This window comes from Pezoporus flaviventris, unplaced genomic scaffold (assembly GCF_033815535.1).
Source record: "Pezoporus flaviventris isolate CSIRO_AGI_PZ_B2104156 unplaced genomic scaffold, CSIRO_AGI_Pfla_v1 ptg000066l, whole genome shotgun sequence".
Classification (NCBI taxonomy): domain Eukaryota; kingdom Metazoa; phylum Chordata; class Aves; order Psittaciformes; family Psittacidae; genus Pezoporus; species Pezoporus flaviventris.
The window spans coordinates 12,245,696-12,266,870 of record NW_026892614.1 but is presented as its reverse complement, the minus strand read 5'-3'; the positions used below and the strand labels follow the sequence as shown (position 1 = coordinate 12,266,870).

Here is a 21,175-nt window from a genome sequence, read left to right as displayed (position 1 = left end):
TTAGAGGTGAAGGACTTTGGACAAAAGGAAACTTTTTAAGGGCTATGTGCCATAGACTTTTAAACAGAAACCTCTCTGCACTTAAGTGTTGGATGTCCTACTGTTTCAGTGTTAAATCTCTTAAGCTGTAAAATATGCTGCAAAAGAATAGTTCTTTCAATTATTAAATAATTACCCAAAGTCTATCAAGGTTTTAGTGGGACTGCAGTTGAATCTTAAATGAGGACTGACCTTTAAAGCTAAATAAAAAATTGAGGTATTTGGCTGTTCTCTGTAGAGGCTAGGGAGGGGAGTTCCTTCAGGAGCAATGGCAGAGTTCAGTTTTCCAAATTCCAGTTCAGCCACTATTATTAGGAGTTAGTCACTTAAAGTGGTATTTGTACCTTATGAAAGTACATTATATTGCCCTGCATACAGTGACATGATGCCTACTGTAGTCCTACCATTTAATAGACTGGAAAAAAAGAAAACTCATAAAAAGTTTGGGGAATTTTTCACCATTGTGCTTATAGTACTTTTAAGCTGCTGTCTCATGGTGCAAGGAAGACCTTTTATAGTGAGGGTAGTTTGTCACTGGAAAAACTTCCAAAATGGAGGTGGAATTTTCCTTCACTGGAACTGTGAGTGAAGTGTCTGCCCTTTTAAATCAAGTGTATTTTTGCTGCTGCCATCACTGGCTCTTGGTTTCTGCTACCTATCTCAAGATTGGTGTGTCTCTAATTTGTTGTTGTTCTTTTTTTTTAAGCCCAGCTTCTCTCTGAGATAGAGTGCTTTTCAGGGGAAAGAGAAATTTTGTGGTCTGTGTTCAGCAGGAGATCCTAGATGACCTTAACAGTCATGTCTGGCCTTTAAATCTGAGACAGTCCTGACGAGATGATTCACCTGTTTCAAATATACATTGAATGAGTGAGAAAGTAGTATTCCAACTGAAGTTTTTATGACACCTGGGCTTACTTTAGAGGTAAGAATTTATTGTCTGGTCCTGCACTAGTAGAATATTTGAAGGCCTTGAGAGCACTGTAACAACAAACACCGCATTCACAATTCCCCTGATGGGCTGATTTTCCTAATAGCACACATTTGGGGAAAATAACCTCTGATGTACCAGCAAGATTCCAGATGACAGCACTAGTGCACCTGCAGGTTTTAATTGGTGCAAAAAAGGGGAAAATATGAGGTACCAATTACTCTCTTGAAGCCTGAGAATCAAGGATGTTTTTTGGCAAGGGGGCTTGTAATTCCACCATCAAATTGCGCACAGCATGGCATAAACATGGCCTGCATTATTTATCATGCATTAGACAATTTTTGACTTGTAAAACTCTGTATGAGAGAGGTGAGTCTTTAACACTGGACCTACTGCAAAGTTAATTATAAGTAGTATGTCTGTGTTGCAGATTTAAGGGTGTACAAGCACTAGTGAAATATTGTAATTAAATACAAGCTCCCAATCCAGGGAGTAATCTAAATATGGCAATAATTGGGTAGCTAAAAAATATGCATTGATGAGAAGATGATTATTACATGCTGGAGAATTTCACTGGTAATTCTAATCTTCTAAAATGAGCTGCACAAAATTCAGCTAATCTTTAACTTAAATTCCCCAGCAAGAGAAGAGCAGTCAGTTTGTGGGTTGGAGCTAAATGCAGATGACATTTCTTGCTTTATTCTGATAAATAGCATTTAAAAAATGCTGTGAATGACACTGCAGAGCCTCCTAAGAACTTAATAAGATATTCAGAGTATCTGGCCACCCTGTTGAGGGAAAAAGATTCACAGTGTTAAGTCCTTTTTGTTAACGTTTGTCTTAACTGCAATGAATGCCAAGATTTTCCATCTGTGGGAATGAGGTGAGACTTCACAATGAGAACTCCAGTTCCTCATGTAGAAGTTTAGATGGCAGTTCAAAATGGAGAGAACCAAGGCCTCCATCATTTGTATTTTTGGATGAACAGACATGAATTTCGTACATTGCACCCATCACTGTTTCTTACTTGCTTGCTGTGGTGGCAACAGCTGGGCTCAAGGGCAGTATATCCCTAGTAGATGTGAGCAGTTGAGCAGCCTGTGCTTGGGTTTGGTAGATGTTACTCGGTCTTTTTACCACATCTTTGGGCTGTGTTTCATCCTTACAAATGTAGCACATGGCTTTTACTGTATGATGTAAACAAGAGTCCATTAGTGAAAGGAAAGTTTAGTAAAACAAAAAATATCCCACATTTAATGCACGGGCTGTTGTACTGTGTTTTTGCATGGTTTACCATATACTCATTATCCTCCTTCCTGTAGCCTGCTGTACTGTATGCATTCCTCTGTGCCCTCTGGTTGCGAGGGCCCCACTGAGCCAGTGTGGGTGAAATCACTCCTGGTATTTCTTTTTAGCAGTGCTTATCTGGAGTCAAGCTGGTTAGAGGCAATTAGGGCCTCTGTCTCTTCATCCCTTCTGACATTTGTATGAAAGAACCACGTACCAAATGCTTTTTTCGGTTGAGTGATTCCCTCAAATGATACTCTCATCTTGCTAGCAAGCTGAATGCATCACTGCTTTCAGGTTGTAGAAACAAGAAGGTACTGGGATGGCTGGAGGAGCAATGGCCAGGCTTCTGCCTTCAGCCCCTGCCAAGTCAGTAGACTTTGCAGCTCTGGAAAGTTTAAGCATAGCACCAAAACACAAGATGGAACTGCACGGGAAAGGTACTTGTGTGTTGGTGGTGGCTATCGTTCCTGCATCACAGCTGTGGTAAGAGATCAGACGTGGAATATTGACAAATTGATCAGCCTGAGCAGCTACAGGGCCAGGTTTTAACAATAGCATTATGCATTGTGAAACCTATCATCAGTGCTGCAGCTCACTTAAAAGCAGTCTAAGTTGCCTTTACTTTTCGTTCAGAATCCAAAACTGCTCAGGTGGGGGTTCTTGAGGTGTCACAGGCACCTCCATCTTACAGTTCTGAAGCACCTCATGTATGAGGTTAAGTATTAAGCTGCTTAGGTCTTTCAAGAATAAAAAAATGGCTTAAAGCCTTTGTGTATTTGTATGGTGCTGAGAATGGCATTCCTATGGACTCAGGTGCCATTGGGTGCTATTCGGAGCTGTTCTGCCCACCTTACTGTTTAAACTAGGTCTTGCGTAAGGGTTAGGTGCCTCATTTGTGTGCATCAAAGCCTTAAATGCATCTTCTGTCATGTATAGAGCAATTGGGCCTGTCTGCCTCATGCAGACACGGTGTGAGGTCTAAGATGTGTTTAATCAGTACAACCTCATACCTAGTTCCAGATTTTATTTCTAACCATCATGTCCGATTATTCTGTAGGATTGGCCCATACTTAAAAACACCACATATTGCAGTAAGTCTTATGCAGACCATCTCCAAAATGATGGAGAAATGTAACATGGGTGAGTTTGTGCTGTCACCTTCAATTTATATTTTTTGTCTTTGTTACTGTTGGTAATTTTGTCTTTGTTACTGTTGTCACCCTTGTTTTTTTTCAATTCACTATGTTACAGTAACAAATGTAAGGCCAAATAAAAACTGCTTACCACATGGCTAGAAAAGGAACTGATTTCTGAATCTCACCTTGACACCTGCTCTGTCCTGCTTGTGCCTCAACAAAGGAGTTAGGGGGTGCCTGTTCTGGCAGCCACCCTGTGCAGCAGGAGATTGGGCTTCATGACATACAGCTGTCCCGAAGGAGCTATGCTCCAGTGGCTTGAACTGAGTCAGAACTATGAGGCAGGTGCAGTATCCTATGGTGCAGTACCAGAGGCCATGGAGATAAACATTAATCACATAAGATGTGGTGCTGGGGGAAAGTGATGTTGCTGGGCCTCGGTCCATGCTAAGCAGATACAGCAACTTGCTGCTGGAAGGATTTGTGCAGCTGTTTCCCAATCTGGTTTAGTGTGCTTAAGCTAGATACACAGATTAATTTAGGTTGATTAGAACTACTGGGATGAATTACTTTTCATGGAAATTAATTCAAACTTAAGATAAAGATGTGAAAATTAGAGGCTAACTGAATATGGGCAAGTTTTCAGTGCTTTCCCCAGCCATCTGTTTCCCCTGCCTCCACACAAGGCAAGGCTTAGGAAGACAAAGCAGTGATGGTTTGTCATAGTAGACTGCCATGCAAAAGCCCCTAGGGCAGAAACAGGGATGGTGGCTATTAGTAAGAGTCCTCTAGCTACCTGTATAACCTCCATTCTTCATTTGCAATGAAGCACTTCATGAGCAGGGTGGTAAGAGGTGAGGTACAATCTGCCAGAAATGGTCAGAAGGTAGCAGGCAAATTCAATTTCCTCTTCCACATTGCAGCTGGATGCTGCAGGAGACACTAGTAGGGCCTAAACTGCACTGAAGACCACGTCTTGGGGCTGTACATGAATACTTTGCTGTTGCCCTTGTAAACGTGGACAAAATTTTGCCTAGGTTGTTCCGAGCTTTACAAATAATCAATTCATCAAGATCTGAAGTGAAAGAAAGACAATAGATATCTCATTTTCATAAGGCAGAAGGCAATTCAAAATACAAAAAAAAACCCCAAAGACTGCTGCCACACAAAACGTACTTGGATCATTTTATTTCCAGCAGGTGTTATTTAGTTCAACTACTTAAATCTTAAGTGTGGCACAGTAGGAAGCTCCGAATGCAACTGTGTATTGCCTAACAGTAATGAGACTTTAGCTACAGCAGCTCTTGTTAAATCTTTCTTGTTAACTGGGACAGGACAGCCTGGCTGCGCATCACCGTGTTGAGCATTAGAAACAATCTATGATACTTACAGTAAAGATGAACGGCAAGATACTGATAGCTGCAATGTTTTTAATTAAAAAAATAATGAGAATACGGCACATGTGTGTTTAGATGCTGTCATAGAGGCAGGATTTGTTGTAGCCTTTAGGCTTCCAAAGTAGTCATTCATTCTTGTAAATCAGTGTTTGTCAAACTTTGCAAAAGCGTGGCCTCCCTTTTTGCATCATCTGTCTTCATGCAACTATTAAGTTGGCTGCAGCTCAGTTTCTTTGGGGGTGGGAAAGCAGAATGGTCTGTAGTTACTGGCTACAGGTGTTACATGGACACTGAGCTGTGTCTGGCAATTAAAGGCATTTAGCTGCTCCCTTCCTAATCCAAACACTTCCAGACAATAAATACAGCCTGCATTGCACTTTCCTGTCTTTGAGGAGGATTCCCCTGGGCCCTTTTGCTACTTCCAAGGGGGCTGTTGCCTGAAATTTGAGAAACACTGATATAAACCAACCAGGAGCACGAGATAATATGCAAGAGCAGCTGTTTATGCAAAGCTGCTTTCTTTGCAAATAAGGTGCACCATATGCTTTGAAGGCTTTCCATGCACTGGATACTTTTCCTTGTGTTTGACTTCTGTTAATCTGTGTAGCATGGCTCGTTCACACAATATTTCAGTATGGCTGAATGCATGCAGCATACCAATCTGTGATGCTATGTTGCTATTCAGAATTACCACCTGCATAACATGTTAAAGAAAAATACGAGATCTGCTGTTGGAAAAAAAAAGCTCAACAAAAATCAGATGTAGCTCTAAGTTACAGTGTATGTTGTACTATCCTCTTACATATTCACTGCCCCTGTTCAAAGCTGCCTTTTGCTATATGTTATATATCAAATGCCAATTAGTTTGCATGCAATCAGCTGTTTAATTCTGGCAGGAAAGAGATGTGCTTTTCACTGAGTTGTATAATATTTTCCACTGTATTGATTTGTGATTCCAGCTATTCCAGGGGAAGGAACGTTGAACAAGTTGTAGTCATTGTTCTAGGATTTACAAGAACCTGAGATGAAGTGGCACTGTGTGTTTTTTAGGACATCTTACAAACCCTACCCATGCCAAGGCCTTTAGCTGAAGAACATCTGCCCCTTAGTGTTCTTGTGTAGAAGTTAGAAAAATAAACATTTGGAGGTTGCTTGTTACATCTGAAAGAACCTAAACCCCCGTGCAGCTCCCTGACCTCACTCTGTCTTTAATGCAAAGAACCACATGGCCCTTGCGCTAGAAATGCTCCTTATTGCTCCTCAGACAGGCTTTGCTGGGAAGCGGTGTCTTCCAGGGCCATATCTTCTTGGCTGGCCCTCCTGCACTCCAGGTTCTGACTCATGAAGATGGCATGGGCTGGACCTGCCTCTCGCCGCGGTCTGGGTTCTGTAGCATCGGTTGCTTCACAAGTTTCGGTGAGTTGCTGGAAAGAAAGGAAAGGTCAAGTAGTTTAAGAAACTTCTGAGTAACACTTCTGCTAAATTTTGAAGTGACAGGTGAAAATATGAATATTGATTTAGGAATGTCATTCTCTGAAACTGCAGAGGACTCTCAACCTGTGTTATTCACAAGGGATTTTGTGTCACATGTATTTGGAAACACATGTATTTGGAAAGAAAAGCAGACCAGGAGCTTGAGGTTTAGTACCACAGATGTACGTGTAGAGAGAGCTGTAAAATAATTTAGAGTCGAAAGGACTTTTGGAGGTCATCCAGTCCAAACCACTGCTAGAAGTAGGGTTTACTTCTAAGAAATTAAATCGGGTTGCTCTGGGGCTTGCTTTATACACCAAATTTTAAATCCAGCTTACAAAGAAACCTTTTCATCAAAACTGGAATGCAGTTATCAGTCTGGAAATGTTATGCACTCCCACTGTAAGGAGTCCATTAGTATAAAAACTTTCCAGAACTGTGCTATGTTAACCTTTAAATGAAACACTTCCTCCTTACCACTTTCAGCCAAATAGTCACCTGGATTCTGCGCAGTTACTTTGGCCAGGACTCACCTCATCTGAATTGAATCATGTAGTGTATCATCTGAACTGTCAATGGTTGGCAGACAGATATGAGTGTCCCGGGGGAAAATTTCTTCCTGAGAGCTGTAAGGCTGAAGTAGGTTGTCCTCTCCACTGAATACAGAGGCCACAGCAACAACCTACTGTGACTTCAGGCCCAAATTTTAGATGGCTTAAAGTTAGACAAGTTGAATCCTACCGTGAGTACTCAGTACTGCAGACTGGTTCTGTTTTTGCAAATTAGGCTATAAACTCTTTGAGAGTTGGAATGATGCCTTGTCATTTGATACATTCAGCTGTACATGTAGAAATATTAATGTTCATTTGAGTAATAAAGCAGGATTGAACCCAGATGAGTAATGCTCAGTCAGCTTCTGTTGCAGTTCATGGCAAAACTCCAGGGAAATATACCAATCCTACTATTTTGGGGTGTGAGCAAAATACAGACTAAGGAGCCTTTTTCACTTGAGGTTTAGAGAATTCTTTGAAAATTAGGAAAGTTATACACAGTTCAGAATGATAGTAGCAGAAAAGTGATTTGGACTTTCTATATCCCTGTCTCCCCCTGTTGCCAATTTGGTTTCCATTTTAATAGGCCAAATGTAAAAGTCTGTTTTAATTATGTTGTCACTCAACCTGTAGTTGTAGTTGCCCTTTTATCTCTAGTCCATCTTCTCACATTACTGCTCTGCAGTGCTGTGATGAAAGTTTCAAAGTTCAGGATAGCAATTCATAGCAACCGAAGTTAAATAAATGTACTTAAGTAGACAATAAAACAGTAACACTACTGTGTGCACTGAATTTTCCAGGGAAGATGGGAACAGAAATGGGAGCCTACTGGGAAGAGGGCTTGAAGTTCTTTGTGTGAACTGTTTTGCTGTTAGCAAATGCTGAATCACAGAGCATTCAGGTTTCCTTTGGGAAATATTTCCTACAGATTTCTTTGACTAACCCTTTCAGCAACAAGGTTTTCACATCCTGGATTGAATTTCTGGTGAGAGCAAGGGACAGAACAAGTGCCCTGTTGACTGGGAATGGTTCCTATTTGAACAAATAATTTAAGTCCTGCATAAGCAGGGAAGGAGCCATTTAGTCTGCTTATGATGGCACTCATCACCTGGACTGCAGAAAATGGAGACGTAAGTCCCTGGTTTTTAGTGTAAAGTAGAGGGACTTTGCCCCATTTTGCAATTTCAGGTGCATACATAACAGCTACCCTGCTGTTAAGTATGCAATTACTTAAAAATACATCACTCTCATATACATGCTAATATTAAACAGTCTCATTTTCACTGTGATGCAGCAAACTCCAAAACAAATACCAAAATCCTGATGTTGTTTCTGAAGATTGTTTTCTGACCAGTGAGAAGGAAGAAACCAAATAGTGGTGAGGACTGTTCAAGAACCTGATAGGACAGCAGTTCATTCTGCTATTTTGGCTTCAGCCTTACCCGAGTTGTTTGACTTGCTGCTCTTGCAGATGGACCCATGGCAATATTCATACTGCTGGACGACTGGGTGTCACTGGTGTTACCTCCGTCTGCAGCTGAGAGCCCAGAAATCACCAAAGCACTTGAAAAACTTCTCTTGCCGAACAGCAGGCTGAGAGTTGAGCTGGTGGAAGAGGCCAGACTGGACCTGAGCATTGCTGCAGCTCTGTCCTGCACAGTCAGCTGGCCTGCAACAGGAACAGCCGGGGACTGGGAAAACACGGATGTTGCTGAGTTGTGGAGTGACAGCTGACTACTAGAAAGCCTTCGGGCAATTTCATGGGCAGATGTAGATGTTTGCATGAAAGGCTGGCGGTTTTCTACAATGGGTCCAGAGTGACTGGAAGCAGGAGGCCTTTGGTTTAAAGCAGCGTGTGCCTGGATGGACTGACTCCTGGGTTTTCTCCTGCCTTTAAAAGAAAGATTAATATATTTAAGTAAGTGGCGTCCTGATGAGCTCCATGCTAACAGTGCCCCACTTGCACATATTACTATTGGCATATCAGTGCCAATTTTGTCCGCATAAGAATCCCATGAATACCAGAAATAACAAATGGCTAAACCCATGAACCTTTCTGTGTTTTCCACTACAGGCTTTTGGGCAGAACAGCTCCAGTGGTTCTGCACTCAGTCAAAAGAGAGGAAAATAAGAAAGACAGCCCAAGGAGAGTGATCTAATCACAGGCTCACACCTATTCTACCATGTACATTTTAACCTGCCCAGTGAATGGCTGAGCATTGTGTTGCTATAAATCCACTCCCCTTTGACAACCACACTAAAGTAGGGGACGTTGACTTACATGTCTCGGTATAATTAAATGCAACAGTAAAATAAAAAAGCTGTGAGTTAAAACAGTGGCACGTTAAGAAGAATTATTCCTGCATATGGGGAAAGAGAAAATGAGAATTAAACCAAGTGGAAGACTGCAGCATTCAGATAGTTGTTAAGACTAACACTAAACTATGTCTGAGTTCCAAGAGTGATATATATATCACAGACTTGTGAACACCTTGAGTTAGCGTAGTCTGTTGGAGGTCTGAATGAGACCCATATAAGGCTCTTGAAATGTCTTAACCAGATATAGAGAGTTGGATACAGAGAGTATTAGATAAGCTCTTGTCACGTGCCTGGACAACTATCTTCCTGAACATGTACACCCCCATTTTTAACACTGATATCAACACCTTACATCATTCAAACAAGTAATTTCTGTATTTCTTATGCTTGCATAGTTAAATAGGCATAGAATGAAAATAACTTATTGGTCAGTCAACACACCAGAAACCTGCTTGTACCCAGGCGCTCTGCAGATGGCACACAGCAGGTTGGCACACACGGCAAGCCCGTGTTTCTGACGACACGCTCTAGCCCAGGTTTACACAGCACATACCCAGTCATGCAAGTGCCTGCTTGGCTTTTCTGCTTTACAGGAAACTCCGAATATTAACACAAGCTGGTATTTTGGTTTCCTTGCTATAGCTGTGGGGTAGAGAGTTGATGCCAGAAATTCTGTTGAGAGCCATCAGCACAGAAACAAGTGTTTTTGGCAGGTATTTCTAGGTTGGTAATTTTTTTTTTTTTCCCAATACCCAAACTGTGGAGGGGAGGGAAGCACTGAAACTCCTCCAGACAGTGAAATTTTGCAGGCATAAAGGAACGTAAATCTCACCCTATCTTCTAAAAACATGACTGTTTGCTGCATTCATGAGGATTCCAGTAATGCAGAATTTCATATCCAGACTATTCACATTATATAGTTGAAACATGCTGTTTTACATCCACAGACCCACATTCCAGAGGCTGGTATCATTAGCCCCATTTTTCAGATGCTGATGCAAAGGGAATTTAGGTTATTTGGCAGAAAGTCAGATGGCAGAGCTGGTCTACAACCTAACTGGAGCTCTTTCGCAGGACTAAAACCTAGTTGGTTTGGCAAGCACTGGACACTTTCACACCCCTTTTACACTGTATCTGTAGTTCTTTTTTTACTCCAAACAATAAAATTTTCCTAAGACATGCAATGCAAAGCAGCATTCTCTGTAATAAAAGCCCCAATGTCTCTGCTTGAGAGCAACAGGATAGATGCATATGGCTCCTGTGTGCCACATTACCAATGTCCTTGGCACTTAGATGTGATCAACAAGGAGGGCACGCACTGCACTGGGGTCAGGCCTGGCTGCTGTGCGGGCAGCTGAGTGCATGTCTGGCCTCCACAGGGATTCAGTTTCTTCAGACCCTGGGGTTTTGCTGAAGTGCTTGGTTTCTACATCTGATGGTTATTTGAATACGTTACCCTTTCTGAATAAAAAGAACAGACTGGAATTAAGAACAGAGGGGCTGCAGTGTGTTAGTTTGTGCAGGGGCTAACGTGGCCAAACATCTGTTTGTGATTTAAACTGCCAAGCTGACCCCTGTCCAAAAGTATTCTATATTCATCCCAAATGCAGTGGTTAGAGCATTGGACAGGAGACCACCCGTGTCTACACATAAATAACTCTTGTCCCTGAAAGCACTTACGAAACAAAGGCTGTTCTATAAACTGCATCATGAAATAAGGACACTTTGGGGAAGAACCCCACACGTATCCACCAATGCTCCTGATTTTGGTTGCACTTTTATATAGGGCTTTCATTGCATTTGCAGACTCAGTGGCACCAGGTTGCAAAATGAAATATGAAATATGAAATATGAAAACACTAAATGCACTCAATTCATAGATTATGAGTCTAGAAGGGACTGATGTGATCATCTAGTCTGCTGTGCTGTATAGCATGGGCCATAGAACTGCCTGGAATTAACGTCTGTGTGGTATTACTAATTGCTACTGCGATTTTTAAGAAATGCATCCAGTATCTCCAGTCACGGAGAACCCTCTTTAACCCTCAGTCGCTTGTTTCACTATTTATTTACTCTCACTTTAAAAAGTATGCTCTTGATTTCAAATCTGAATTTGTTTAGCTCTCTTACATCCAAGTCTGCTTGAATCAGCAGTCTTTGGGCATCTTTTGTTGCCCAGGTAAGTACTTGCAGACTATGATCAAAGCATCTGTTATAATATAAATTGTTTGAAAGCTCTTAATCTTTCACTACAGGATGTATTTCCCAGATCTTTGATCATTTTTTGGCTCTTCTTTGAACCTCTTTCAAATCAAAAATGTCCTTCTAAAATCAGGGCACTAGGACTGCGCATAGCAGGCCAACAGCATCCTGAACCAAAGTCAGATTGACAGACATGCATTATCCAAGTAACCCTATCATTCTGGTTTTTAAGCAATGGGCGTAGCATGAGTTCTTTCCCCATCCTCTGGAACTGCCTGAAGTGTCCTGATACCTACTGAAGATCAAAAAGAGCTTGCTATTTAACCAGCTCTCTCTTAAAAACCTTCTTGAATGAGAGTCATTTGGATTTGCTCAGTTAAGCATATAGCTTTTATAGCAACTCCTTCATGTTCTTTGTAGCTGTTAGGATGGAACTACTTCATGATCAGATCACAGAAACAGGTCATCTGCATTTTTCGCAATACAAACCAGACATTTCTCATTTCTACACCTTGACAACTCTGCCATTCTGTATAGTGGTGGATTGAGATAACTGTTTAGGATTTTTTTTTTCTTCTAGCAATCTCTAAAAATAAAAACCCACAAACCCACTTTCATCTTTTTGCCCTAATGGTGCTAGCCAGAAACTTCTCCTTGTTTCAATTCTCTTTCTCTTATCAGTAGTCTCTAAGGACTGAAAACTGATTTGCATTTGCTATTTTCCACTTCCCTGCATTTGTTGTGCATTTCTTCATTTTACCTCAAAGCCAGGTTGCTGTACTTAACTGTGACCTTCTCTCTTGATTGTGGTTTTCTGGGCGCCCAGTACACCCTTTTAAATGACTCATAATTAACTTTCATTATTGTATGGTGTGCTCAGGATCATTATTTCACAATTAAGTCTGCCATTCTGATTACTGCCATGTCAAGTTATGAGTATGCACATGAGGATTCCTCTAATGCTAAACTCAATTAAAAGCAGCAGTTATTTTATTCTTGCAACATGATTTATATTCAGGGCAAGATTTTCTCTAGTCCTGTCTATTATCTTTAATGAGAGGTCAAAATGCTCTAACAGGAAACAAACAAATGTCATAGCCCTCTAGTCTTGTCCTTTAATGTGTACAGTAATAACCACAACTTGTTGAAAGGTTGAGTTAATTGGCGTTAAAAGTCCTGATCCCACAGCAATTGGTCTCTCAGTGACCCACTGCCAAACTTAATGTATATTTCCAGTGCGAAGGCCAGTAGTTCTACCTTGTGGATATGTCTGCAGTATTTTTGACTCCATAATTTAATGTGAGAAGGGCTTAGATGTTAGTTGACAGAACAATTGACAACATTTAATCTTCTTTTGGTAACTGCTGTAGAAACATAAAAAGTTATTTCTGATTTGTTTGTTCTCCACATGTGCTGATGAACAGTCACACTAATTCCTCAAATAAATTGTCATGGTCCTTCCAAGATAATTAAGATGTCTGAATGATTAATAATAATTAAGGAGTCTGAATGATCCTGACTGGGTTTAAACCACGACAAGATGTTTTCATACTTTCACTTCCCAGCCAACAGGAATCCCAGGCTCACTGTGCTACGGGCTCTCTCCACTGCACAGCTAGACTCTCTCACACCCGCATTTCTCATTCTGGCATTGCTAGTGGAACCTCCTAGTCCAAAAGTTACATGTAAAGAAGTTTGACAACAGCACCTTTGGTGAATCACATTTGTCTTATTCCCCCCTTCCCATAAATACTCGGAACAGTATCAGGAAGCCATCTCTTCTGCATGCTTGGTCATCAGAAAAGCCAAAGCTCCCTCTTTCTAAAATTAGTTTTCCACTGGATATAAGCACGCTCCAAAAACCCGTGCCTATGTGGCATGACCCCTCAGGAGAGGACTACAGAGAAAGCCAAGTAAATTGTGCAGGTACCTGCACGCTGGTGGACCTCTTGAGATGAAGCTTGCAACTGAGGTGTTCCATCTCTGGTAGGTTGCGAGCTACTGCTCTGGCTTGAATTGCCTGCACGATTGCTGCTAGACGAAGAACCCCCTACACCATCCACCTCTTCAACATTTCCTCTCTCGTGGTGAGCTGCATGGCAGTCCTTCCGCATTCTGTTGGCAGGAACACACACGTGGTCATCCATTTATTATGCACAAAAATTTCTGTCACCATTGTTAAGTGCCCTTACAATGTATAACTGTACTCTCTCGTACTGCTGCAGGTCTTTTGCCTTTTATGAGATGACAAAGATGGTATGATAAGCTTCCTGGGAACAAAACTCTATACAACACACACCAAATCTTTCCTTGTCTATGTTACCTGGCTTTGGAGCCCAGTGAGACTATCTGCTGTTACAGTGAGATCTAAAGATCGGATTTTGCATTGGTAACTGAGTAGCAAAGAAGAGGAATGGACTGGAGGGAGCTCAGTGGGAATGAGCTGTGTGGTGGGAAACTAACATATTAAGCCAGTAGGTCTAATCTTGGCATTTAAGCACAGGTCTTAACATGCAAGGTGGCTCCTATAGTCTCTCCCTGGTCCGCTGCCTCTCCTCAGCCACTATGGCGATAGGCCAGGTGGAGGGAATGAGACAAGAATGAGTTATTGCTGTATGAACAGGGTACGCAGGAATGAGAGACAGAATGTGTCAGACACTGATCATGCTTACCTATGGGAAGTCAGGCAGTTTTCGTTGGTGGCAAGTAAATTTTTAGAAGTGTTTTGGTCAAGAACAGACTTGGGAGTGATAATCTGTATTGCCAAAGCTTTGGAGCATAACCCGCCAACACATTTACTCATGTTCTGACATGTCACTGAGTTACAGAAAAGATGCTCTTATTTACAAGGCATAAACAGTAAAATTTCCTGGAATAAGGGAAATGTCTGGAGTGCTAAGTGATTTGATAATGAATCGTCTTGAACATGCAGAAATCTTCGCTTAAAAGCCATGAATATGTAATAAATTTGCTTTCTGCTGTATTTGTAGGGCTATTTTGTTATATTCTGAGTTATTTGCCATTAATTTTTTACTCATACTATGGAATTGCTCTCTTTTAATAGAAAATACAGTGGAACTAAGACTGCAGGGTCTCTATCTGCATAACCAAAATGTAACACCTACCTTAACCATTTGGATTTGAACCACTTTTTAATGTTGTCCAAACTGACAGGTCCCCCCCAAATGTTCCTCAGTTGGCTGTGTGTCCCAAGGTACGAGGTGGTTAAAGGGGAAACATACATTGGATATCCCAGTGGCTGATCACATGAAGAGTTAATTAAGTTCCTCAAGACCTGTTTATTGTTCTGAATGCTTCCTCTCTCCGGGTTACGATTGCGTAAGAATATCAGTTCTTGCTGCTGCCCAGCCCAAAGCCCTCTGACGCACTCCTTGTTGACCTACAGATGGGTTAAAAACATGTGGATCATGTGGAAGTGTTTGCTGCTTAAGATGCAGAATCATGGAATCATAGAATGGTTAGGGTTGGAAAGGGCCTTAAGATCATCTAGTTCCAACCCCCTGCCATGGGCAGGGACACTGAATGACACAATGTAGGTAGAAGGGCAATAGCTGTGTGTGCAAACCCTCATGTCTTTGCACCAATAGGTGCTGTGAACTTTTGCAGCTACTCCCTGGTAAAGGCGGGAATGATATTTCAGATACACAAGCATATGGGTGCAAAATGGAAGTCAACTGAAGAGAGCTTTTTTTAGCATCCAATCCCCATTCCAGTAACTAGAATCAACCTCTCCTTTTGGCCAGGTTGCTCAGAACTATTATTAGTTACCATAGCCCTAAATTACTGCAATATTAGCAAGATGGTGTATGTACCTTGATAACCTTGAAGCTCAAGTAGCTTTTGTGGAGCATGATAACTTTATACTCATCTGCTCCTTCATCTACCACATGTCTCAGGGTTAGCAGCTCCTCTCTGTTGGAAAGCACAGCACTGCGCCAGGCTGGGTCCCCTTCGTGACAAATCACAACCTTTTCTTCAAAAGATTGGATTGCTTCATACAAAACTGCTGGGTCCTCATACTCATCTGGGCAGGTGAACTGGTCCTGGTAGCACAGGAAAAATAGTATTAAAAAAGTCAGGTATATTTGTGAAAACACAATAAACAAAATCTAGCTTTTCAAACAGTTGCCAGCTGACCCCACAAGTGACTTGATACAGCATGTCTTTGGGGATGTAGACAAGTAATTTAACAGTAATATAGAAAGGTACAATTTTTGTTTTACTGTAACTTGTTCTGATCTCATGCCTCCACTAGACAAAGACACTCAGAGGATGCCAACTTAGCCACTTTCTTTTTATAGAGTGGGAAAACCCTGGGAGGCAGAGCTTTTGGGTAAGCTGGAGGGGGATCAGAATCACCTGGGGCATTGCACAGTTCTTCTGGAAATCCTTATTTTTATTCACAAACACTAACAAAAGCACAGACTGGGAATCCATCAGCACATATCACAATATTGTGTTACTATTATAGCTGTCACACAGCAACACAGCCAGCGATAACATTCATAAAATTATTGTGTCAAACTCTCGCATATTAATTCCCAGCAGTTTCACTTCAGTTACATTTAGAGCAGTTATAAATACCATGCATGATAAAAGCATACGATACTAAATCATCATGTGTCAGAGCAAGAACATTGTTAACTCCAAGCTATACAGAGGTTGACTTGAAGAAATTGGAGCAACTTCAATAGAAATGTGCCAGATTTTTACAACTGAAAACAGAATGGGGTCAGAATCAACCTCACATAATCAAACAAACAGCCATGACACTGACCCTTCAAACCACTCTCCTCTCAGCTCTTGTCTTTTAACATATGGAAGCATTACATGTGTATTGCCATTCATGAAAAGACTGATAAATTAGCAGTGGAGTCAGTCTAATTCATGTAGGTTTTTTCAATCTAAAACTATAGGGTCCACACAAGTAAGATAAGAGATGACTGTCAGTTTTGTTTTGATGAAAAATGGAGGGTCAAGCTCTGCAATATGCATGGTTTAAAATGCGTAGCAGGGGTACAGAAAAGAAGGTAAGGGAATGCAAAATAAATAAAAGCCAAGCTTTTCCATTTTGATTAAGGAAGTTTCTCAGAATAAGGCAAAACCACTCCATTTCCCTCTCTCCTTTGGACAGTTTCTAAGGTTTCCTGTGTTTCCCTCAGAAAACAGGTATTACATTAAAAATTAAAACTAAAACTAAATAATAAAAGAAGACACTACCTGGTGTAGCTTCAGAGACATTCGGATTGCCGGGGCAACAACCTTATGCAATAGATCCATATCTGCAAAGACCCACTCATCTTTTGCCGCTATCCGAAAGTCTCCTTTGAACAGTGCATGGAGCCCATAAAGAAAAGAGTCCAAGCTGTAAGAGAGAGGCAGCAGTCACTCACAAAAGTCATTCCCAGATCACCAGGCTGGACCCCTGCCAGCCATTGGCCACATACTGAGCAGTGGGTATAAAGCCGGGGCTGCAGCACACACTTCTTATGCAAAAGCATTCCTCGGGGTCGGTGGTTTTCATTCTGCTTGTCCTGTAAGCAATTAGCCATGGAACGAGTGTGGCACCTGGAAGGAAGGATGTCCTAAGGATGGGTGGCTGGGTCACAGACTGCCGCAAGGTGCTGCTACTCTGCAGCAGTGCCAGAGAGACCAAGTCAAAGAGTGCCAGCTGCTCCACAAGTGCTGTGCTGGCGGCAGGAGCTGCCTGCTCATGTGAAGGCGCCTTGATCAGCCCTGTGAGCAGTTCTCCTCGTGAGGTGAAATTAAAAAAAAAAACAAAAACAAACAGCTGTAAAAAGTATTTTCAGCAAACCTGAGACTTCTGTCGTGAAACTCAAACCCAGATGTGAACATTAACCCAGATGTACTGAGAAGAATACTTAGCTTCAGGGACTGTGCAGCAAACCAGGTGAGAGCATGAGTCAAATGACAGGCATTTCATATCGAAACAACGAGCCCTAAAGCAAATGTGCACTGGGTTTCTTTTTTCTAATATAAGAAACTAGATGTAACCAGTTCTGCCTGACCTTGGATATTGGTTTGTCTGGACCTGAGACTTAAGCAAGAGGTAAAAGTACAAAACCAAGTGGCTGTTAGAAAAGGGCCTCAAAAGGGCTTTTCTAAGGGAAAAAAAAAAAACAACTAGCCTTCAGTTCCAGTCTGCACCCTGAACCACAAGTTTCCCACAACACCACAGCCACTTGTATAATGCCTGTAGCAGGACTGCTGCCCTAATACTGCCCTGAAGAAGTGAGCTCGAAACTGAAGAAAGCAGAATCATCTGTTAAAAACAGGCATCTCCTGCAAACCCACAGGACATGGTTTCACCTACCTCCCAAGATTTCGCTCACTCTTACAACAGTTGATTTTTCAGATTGTAAAGGCTCTGAGGAGAAGCTGCATTAAGATGTTGGCAGTTTTCATTACTGCCCTGGCTCTCTCTAGAGAATGCATAATCTTTCCACGTAATTGAGCTCTCTTAATTATTTTGGGAGAAGAAAAGAGTCATTTAGATGTTTTCTCTGAGAGGGAGAACTGCTTGGCCTATCTGCAGCACAAACATTCTAATTTTGCCCTTGGTGGGTAGCATGTTTTAGAAATTAAAATGGAAAGATATATATGCTGTTACCAGAAGAGCAGCTGGATACCAGTTCTCTCTGTGAAAGCACTGTGTTATAAAAATCAACTAATCAGTGGGAGCAAGGCCAGTCAGGAAGGCAGGGCTGCTGCTGCTGCTGGGAACATGAGAAGCATTGGGAAGCTCCTGTGAATTCTTAACTGGTTTGCATTTATTAGTACTATGTTATGTATTAAAACATGCCTGTGTGACACAGGCACTTACACATGGATCTTCAAAACATTCAAGCAGTGATTTCAATGGGAGTTACGTGTTTTCAAGGAGCAGGTCCTGATCCCCGTTGACTTTCAGTTAATCATCTCCACAATTTAGAATATGGTAATATCCCCAGATCCTACTTAATAGCTAGGAAAGCCCTAGAGGGCAAGTGGGAGGAGGGAAAATAGTGGGTGCAGCCAGTGTGAAATATGTGGTGAAATATGTGACTATCATCGCCTCTGAAAAGTCTAGAAATCAGGAAGGGTCCTTTCACTTGCCCACCCACTAGACAACATCCAGCATACATAGTTGAATCCTTGCCTGGTAAAAACACTGCTGTATCTAACAATTCTTCCCAGGGTGACACTGGAAAATAGCCTACCATGAACTCTGCACCTAATGGTGATAGTATAGTCTAGTATAGTTTTTCCCCATGTAGCACCCCCCATATTTGCTCTGAAAAGTTGGCTGGGATGAAGGGAGGAGTAGACAGGAAGGAGAATTGGTTTTTACACCATTAGAAGCTCTCAGAGCCAAATCTGAACACCAGAGCAGACAAAGAGTTTGCATTTACCATGTAAGTGTCTTACAGGCATCAGCACATGCTAAATAGGCTGCTGTGAACAGCAGTACCAACTGAAAGCAAGGCCAGGACTAGGACAGCTATGCAAACTGCAGTTGAGCATCAGCAGACAGAGAGGAGAGAAGCACACACAGTTCTCACTGTGCTTAGTTTGGGAAGACTTTATCCATTTCTCATACCTCTGCATAATGAATTCCCTAACGAGCATTTTTAAGAACAAATATGACTGCTACAAGGAGCAAAGCAGTGGTGACAGTAGTTGTGAGAGGCTGAAAGTCAATTATTTTCTGTATCGTATTTTCCAGGAGAGAGGTCTGGAGGAGATTGCTGTATTCACAAAACTCTGGACATCTTTTATTCTCCCGCCAATTGTAATGAGGCTTTTGGGTACATTCTGCCTATAATGTGACACTATCTCAAGCCATTACTGCTGTAACACGCAGCCCTTAATCCACATAAATACAGCCACTGCTATTCTTCCCATTGTTATGCTATCTCCTGAAGACTCTAGTGAGATTATAAGGAAGCTGTAAAGCCAACAGCTTTGATCTCAGTCCTTACTCAAAGTTGTTCCTGCATTCTTGGCCCAGTTTTACTATACCTCAATTAGTAATCTGCTGTAGTTACAGGCTCATTCAAAATATTTTAGAAACTAGTTGAGGTAAATTTGCATGCCAGAGGAATGACGTTAATCAGGAAGAGACAAAACTACTATTTCTGGCAACATTTCTAACCCTCTCAGCTAAACACCCGAAAAGCTGCTGCCACAACTGTGAGCTATTTTAAAACAAGACTAGTAGGTGTGTGGGAACTGTCGGCCCCTCAAATGTACAGAAAGAAGGGGATTAAATAGCACCACAAATACCAGAGGGAAGGCAACAGAGCCAAAACAAATATTCGCTCTTACTGCACCCCTTACATTGGTCCAACAGCTGAAACTAAAAGCATTTGCTGCAAGCCTGAAAACAGCATGGATGAAAACTAATGAGCTGGTGAATATACCTGTGTGTATTTTGCACATCAAAACCCATCCTCTGTCTGCAGTTTATCGACCTCTCTCAGTGTTAACTGTAGATTTATTTAAGGAATGAAGAAACACGCATGCCTGTGAGCTGGTAATGACCTGAATGTCCCAGCTTATCTGAATGAAGTATTTTCACTGGTAGCCCTCCACCTCTTTCCCCCCAGATGCTGGGCAGTGCAATGTGGTGCCCAGGAGGGAAAGAACAAACAGGACCAGCTGCTTCCCTGGGCTTCAGCATGAACAGTGGCTCCTCCAGGCAGAGGCGTTCCTTGGAGTAACCCTCTGTCCACTCTGAGTGATAATGCCCAAAGGAAGCTCAGGGGACGTGAGCATCCAGGCTTTGTAGTGTTGGAAGTATCTGATGAGAGACGCTTGAGAGATTTTTGTATTTTTGCAGACTTGAACTGTGTACATTTATTTACATGTATACGCATAAGCATTTATTTACCAGCAGGTCTAGTGGCTGAATAGGAGTTTTAAGTATTTTTTTTACAAATGTACACCTAAACATATCACTCATATTTGAATAACTGAATGGTAATGTCATCTCACTCTTCAAACTGCATTTTGTGCAGGATGCCTCCTAATGGGACTTTAAAAGAGCAAGTGATTTGCATAGCAAGGTTCTGCCTTCTTAATGAATGCATTTATTGTGTAATCTAGTGTTAACGTTGGGTTTCTACTGACATTTACATGAAGGAGGACACTGAATAATTATTTACATACATTACAAAAGTGCATTTAAAATCTTGGTTTACACAGTGACATTTACTGATTAATAGATTAGACAAAATCATGTGTAAATGAGTGCAAATTGGTAGTTTACATACACAGTGTAAACCTGAATCTCAATTCTGTAGCATAACATTACCTTTGCATTACTATTTCTGTGCAGCAGTTAGACGAGTGTTACTTCTTCAGCTACAGCAAGGGCTAGGCTTAGTCCAGAGAAAGTTCCCTACGACTTGCATAGTTACCACCAAGAACAAAACATGGACTGCAGAGCACAGCTTCCTGGCTGGTTTGCTTACGTTGGACACATCTAAACACTTCATAGAAATAAGCATGAGAAGAATACAATGCCTATCTGGCCATTACATCTCAAACTCATCACGAAACCTCTAGCAGCGTTGTACACAAGATGCTTCACAGCCAGAATTCATATTCATGAAGTTCAAGGTCACTTCTCAGTGCCTACCAGAGTAATCCAAGTAATGTAATTTTTTGTAGTCCAGCATTCGAGTGTGACAGAGCGTGTGTTAGGAGCCCCGATGTCTTACAGAACGGCCAACTCCCAACAGCTGCACACGCAGTACATCCCCCTCATGCACACAGCTGGCTGTGGAACTGCCTGCTCTGACACCATCTCTGAAG

The 21,175-nt window shown here is 41.7% G+C and overlaps 1 protein-coding gene across 1 annotated transcript in view; it reads right to left on the bottom strand.

Annotated features, from left to right (window-relative positions):
- Positions 1-4,566: 4,566 nt before the first annotated feature.
- PCNX2 (pecanex 2) overlaps positions 4,567-21,175 on the bottom strand; it is a 151,669-nt gene continuing 135,060 nt past the window's right edge. Inside the window, exons 29-34 of the mRNA XM_061471262.1 lie at positions 16,577-16,721; positions 15,169-15,399; positions 14,461-14,735; positions 13,266-13,450; positions 8,257-8,705; positions 4,567-6,214 (exon numbers count right to left, since the gene is read on the bottom strand). Of these exons, the coding sequence (XP_061327246.1) occupies positions 6,041-6,214; positions 8,257-8,705; positions 13,266-13,450; positions 14,461-14,735; positions 15,169-15,399; positions 16,577-16,721 (1,459 nt within the window). The 3' untranslated portion in view covers positions 4,567-6,040. The remainder of the gene's footprint in view (positions 6,215-8,256; positions 8,706-13,265; positions 13,451-14,460; positions 14,736-15,168; positions 15,400-16,576; positions 16,722-21,175) is intronic.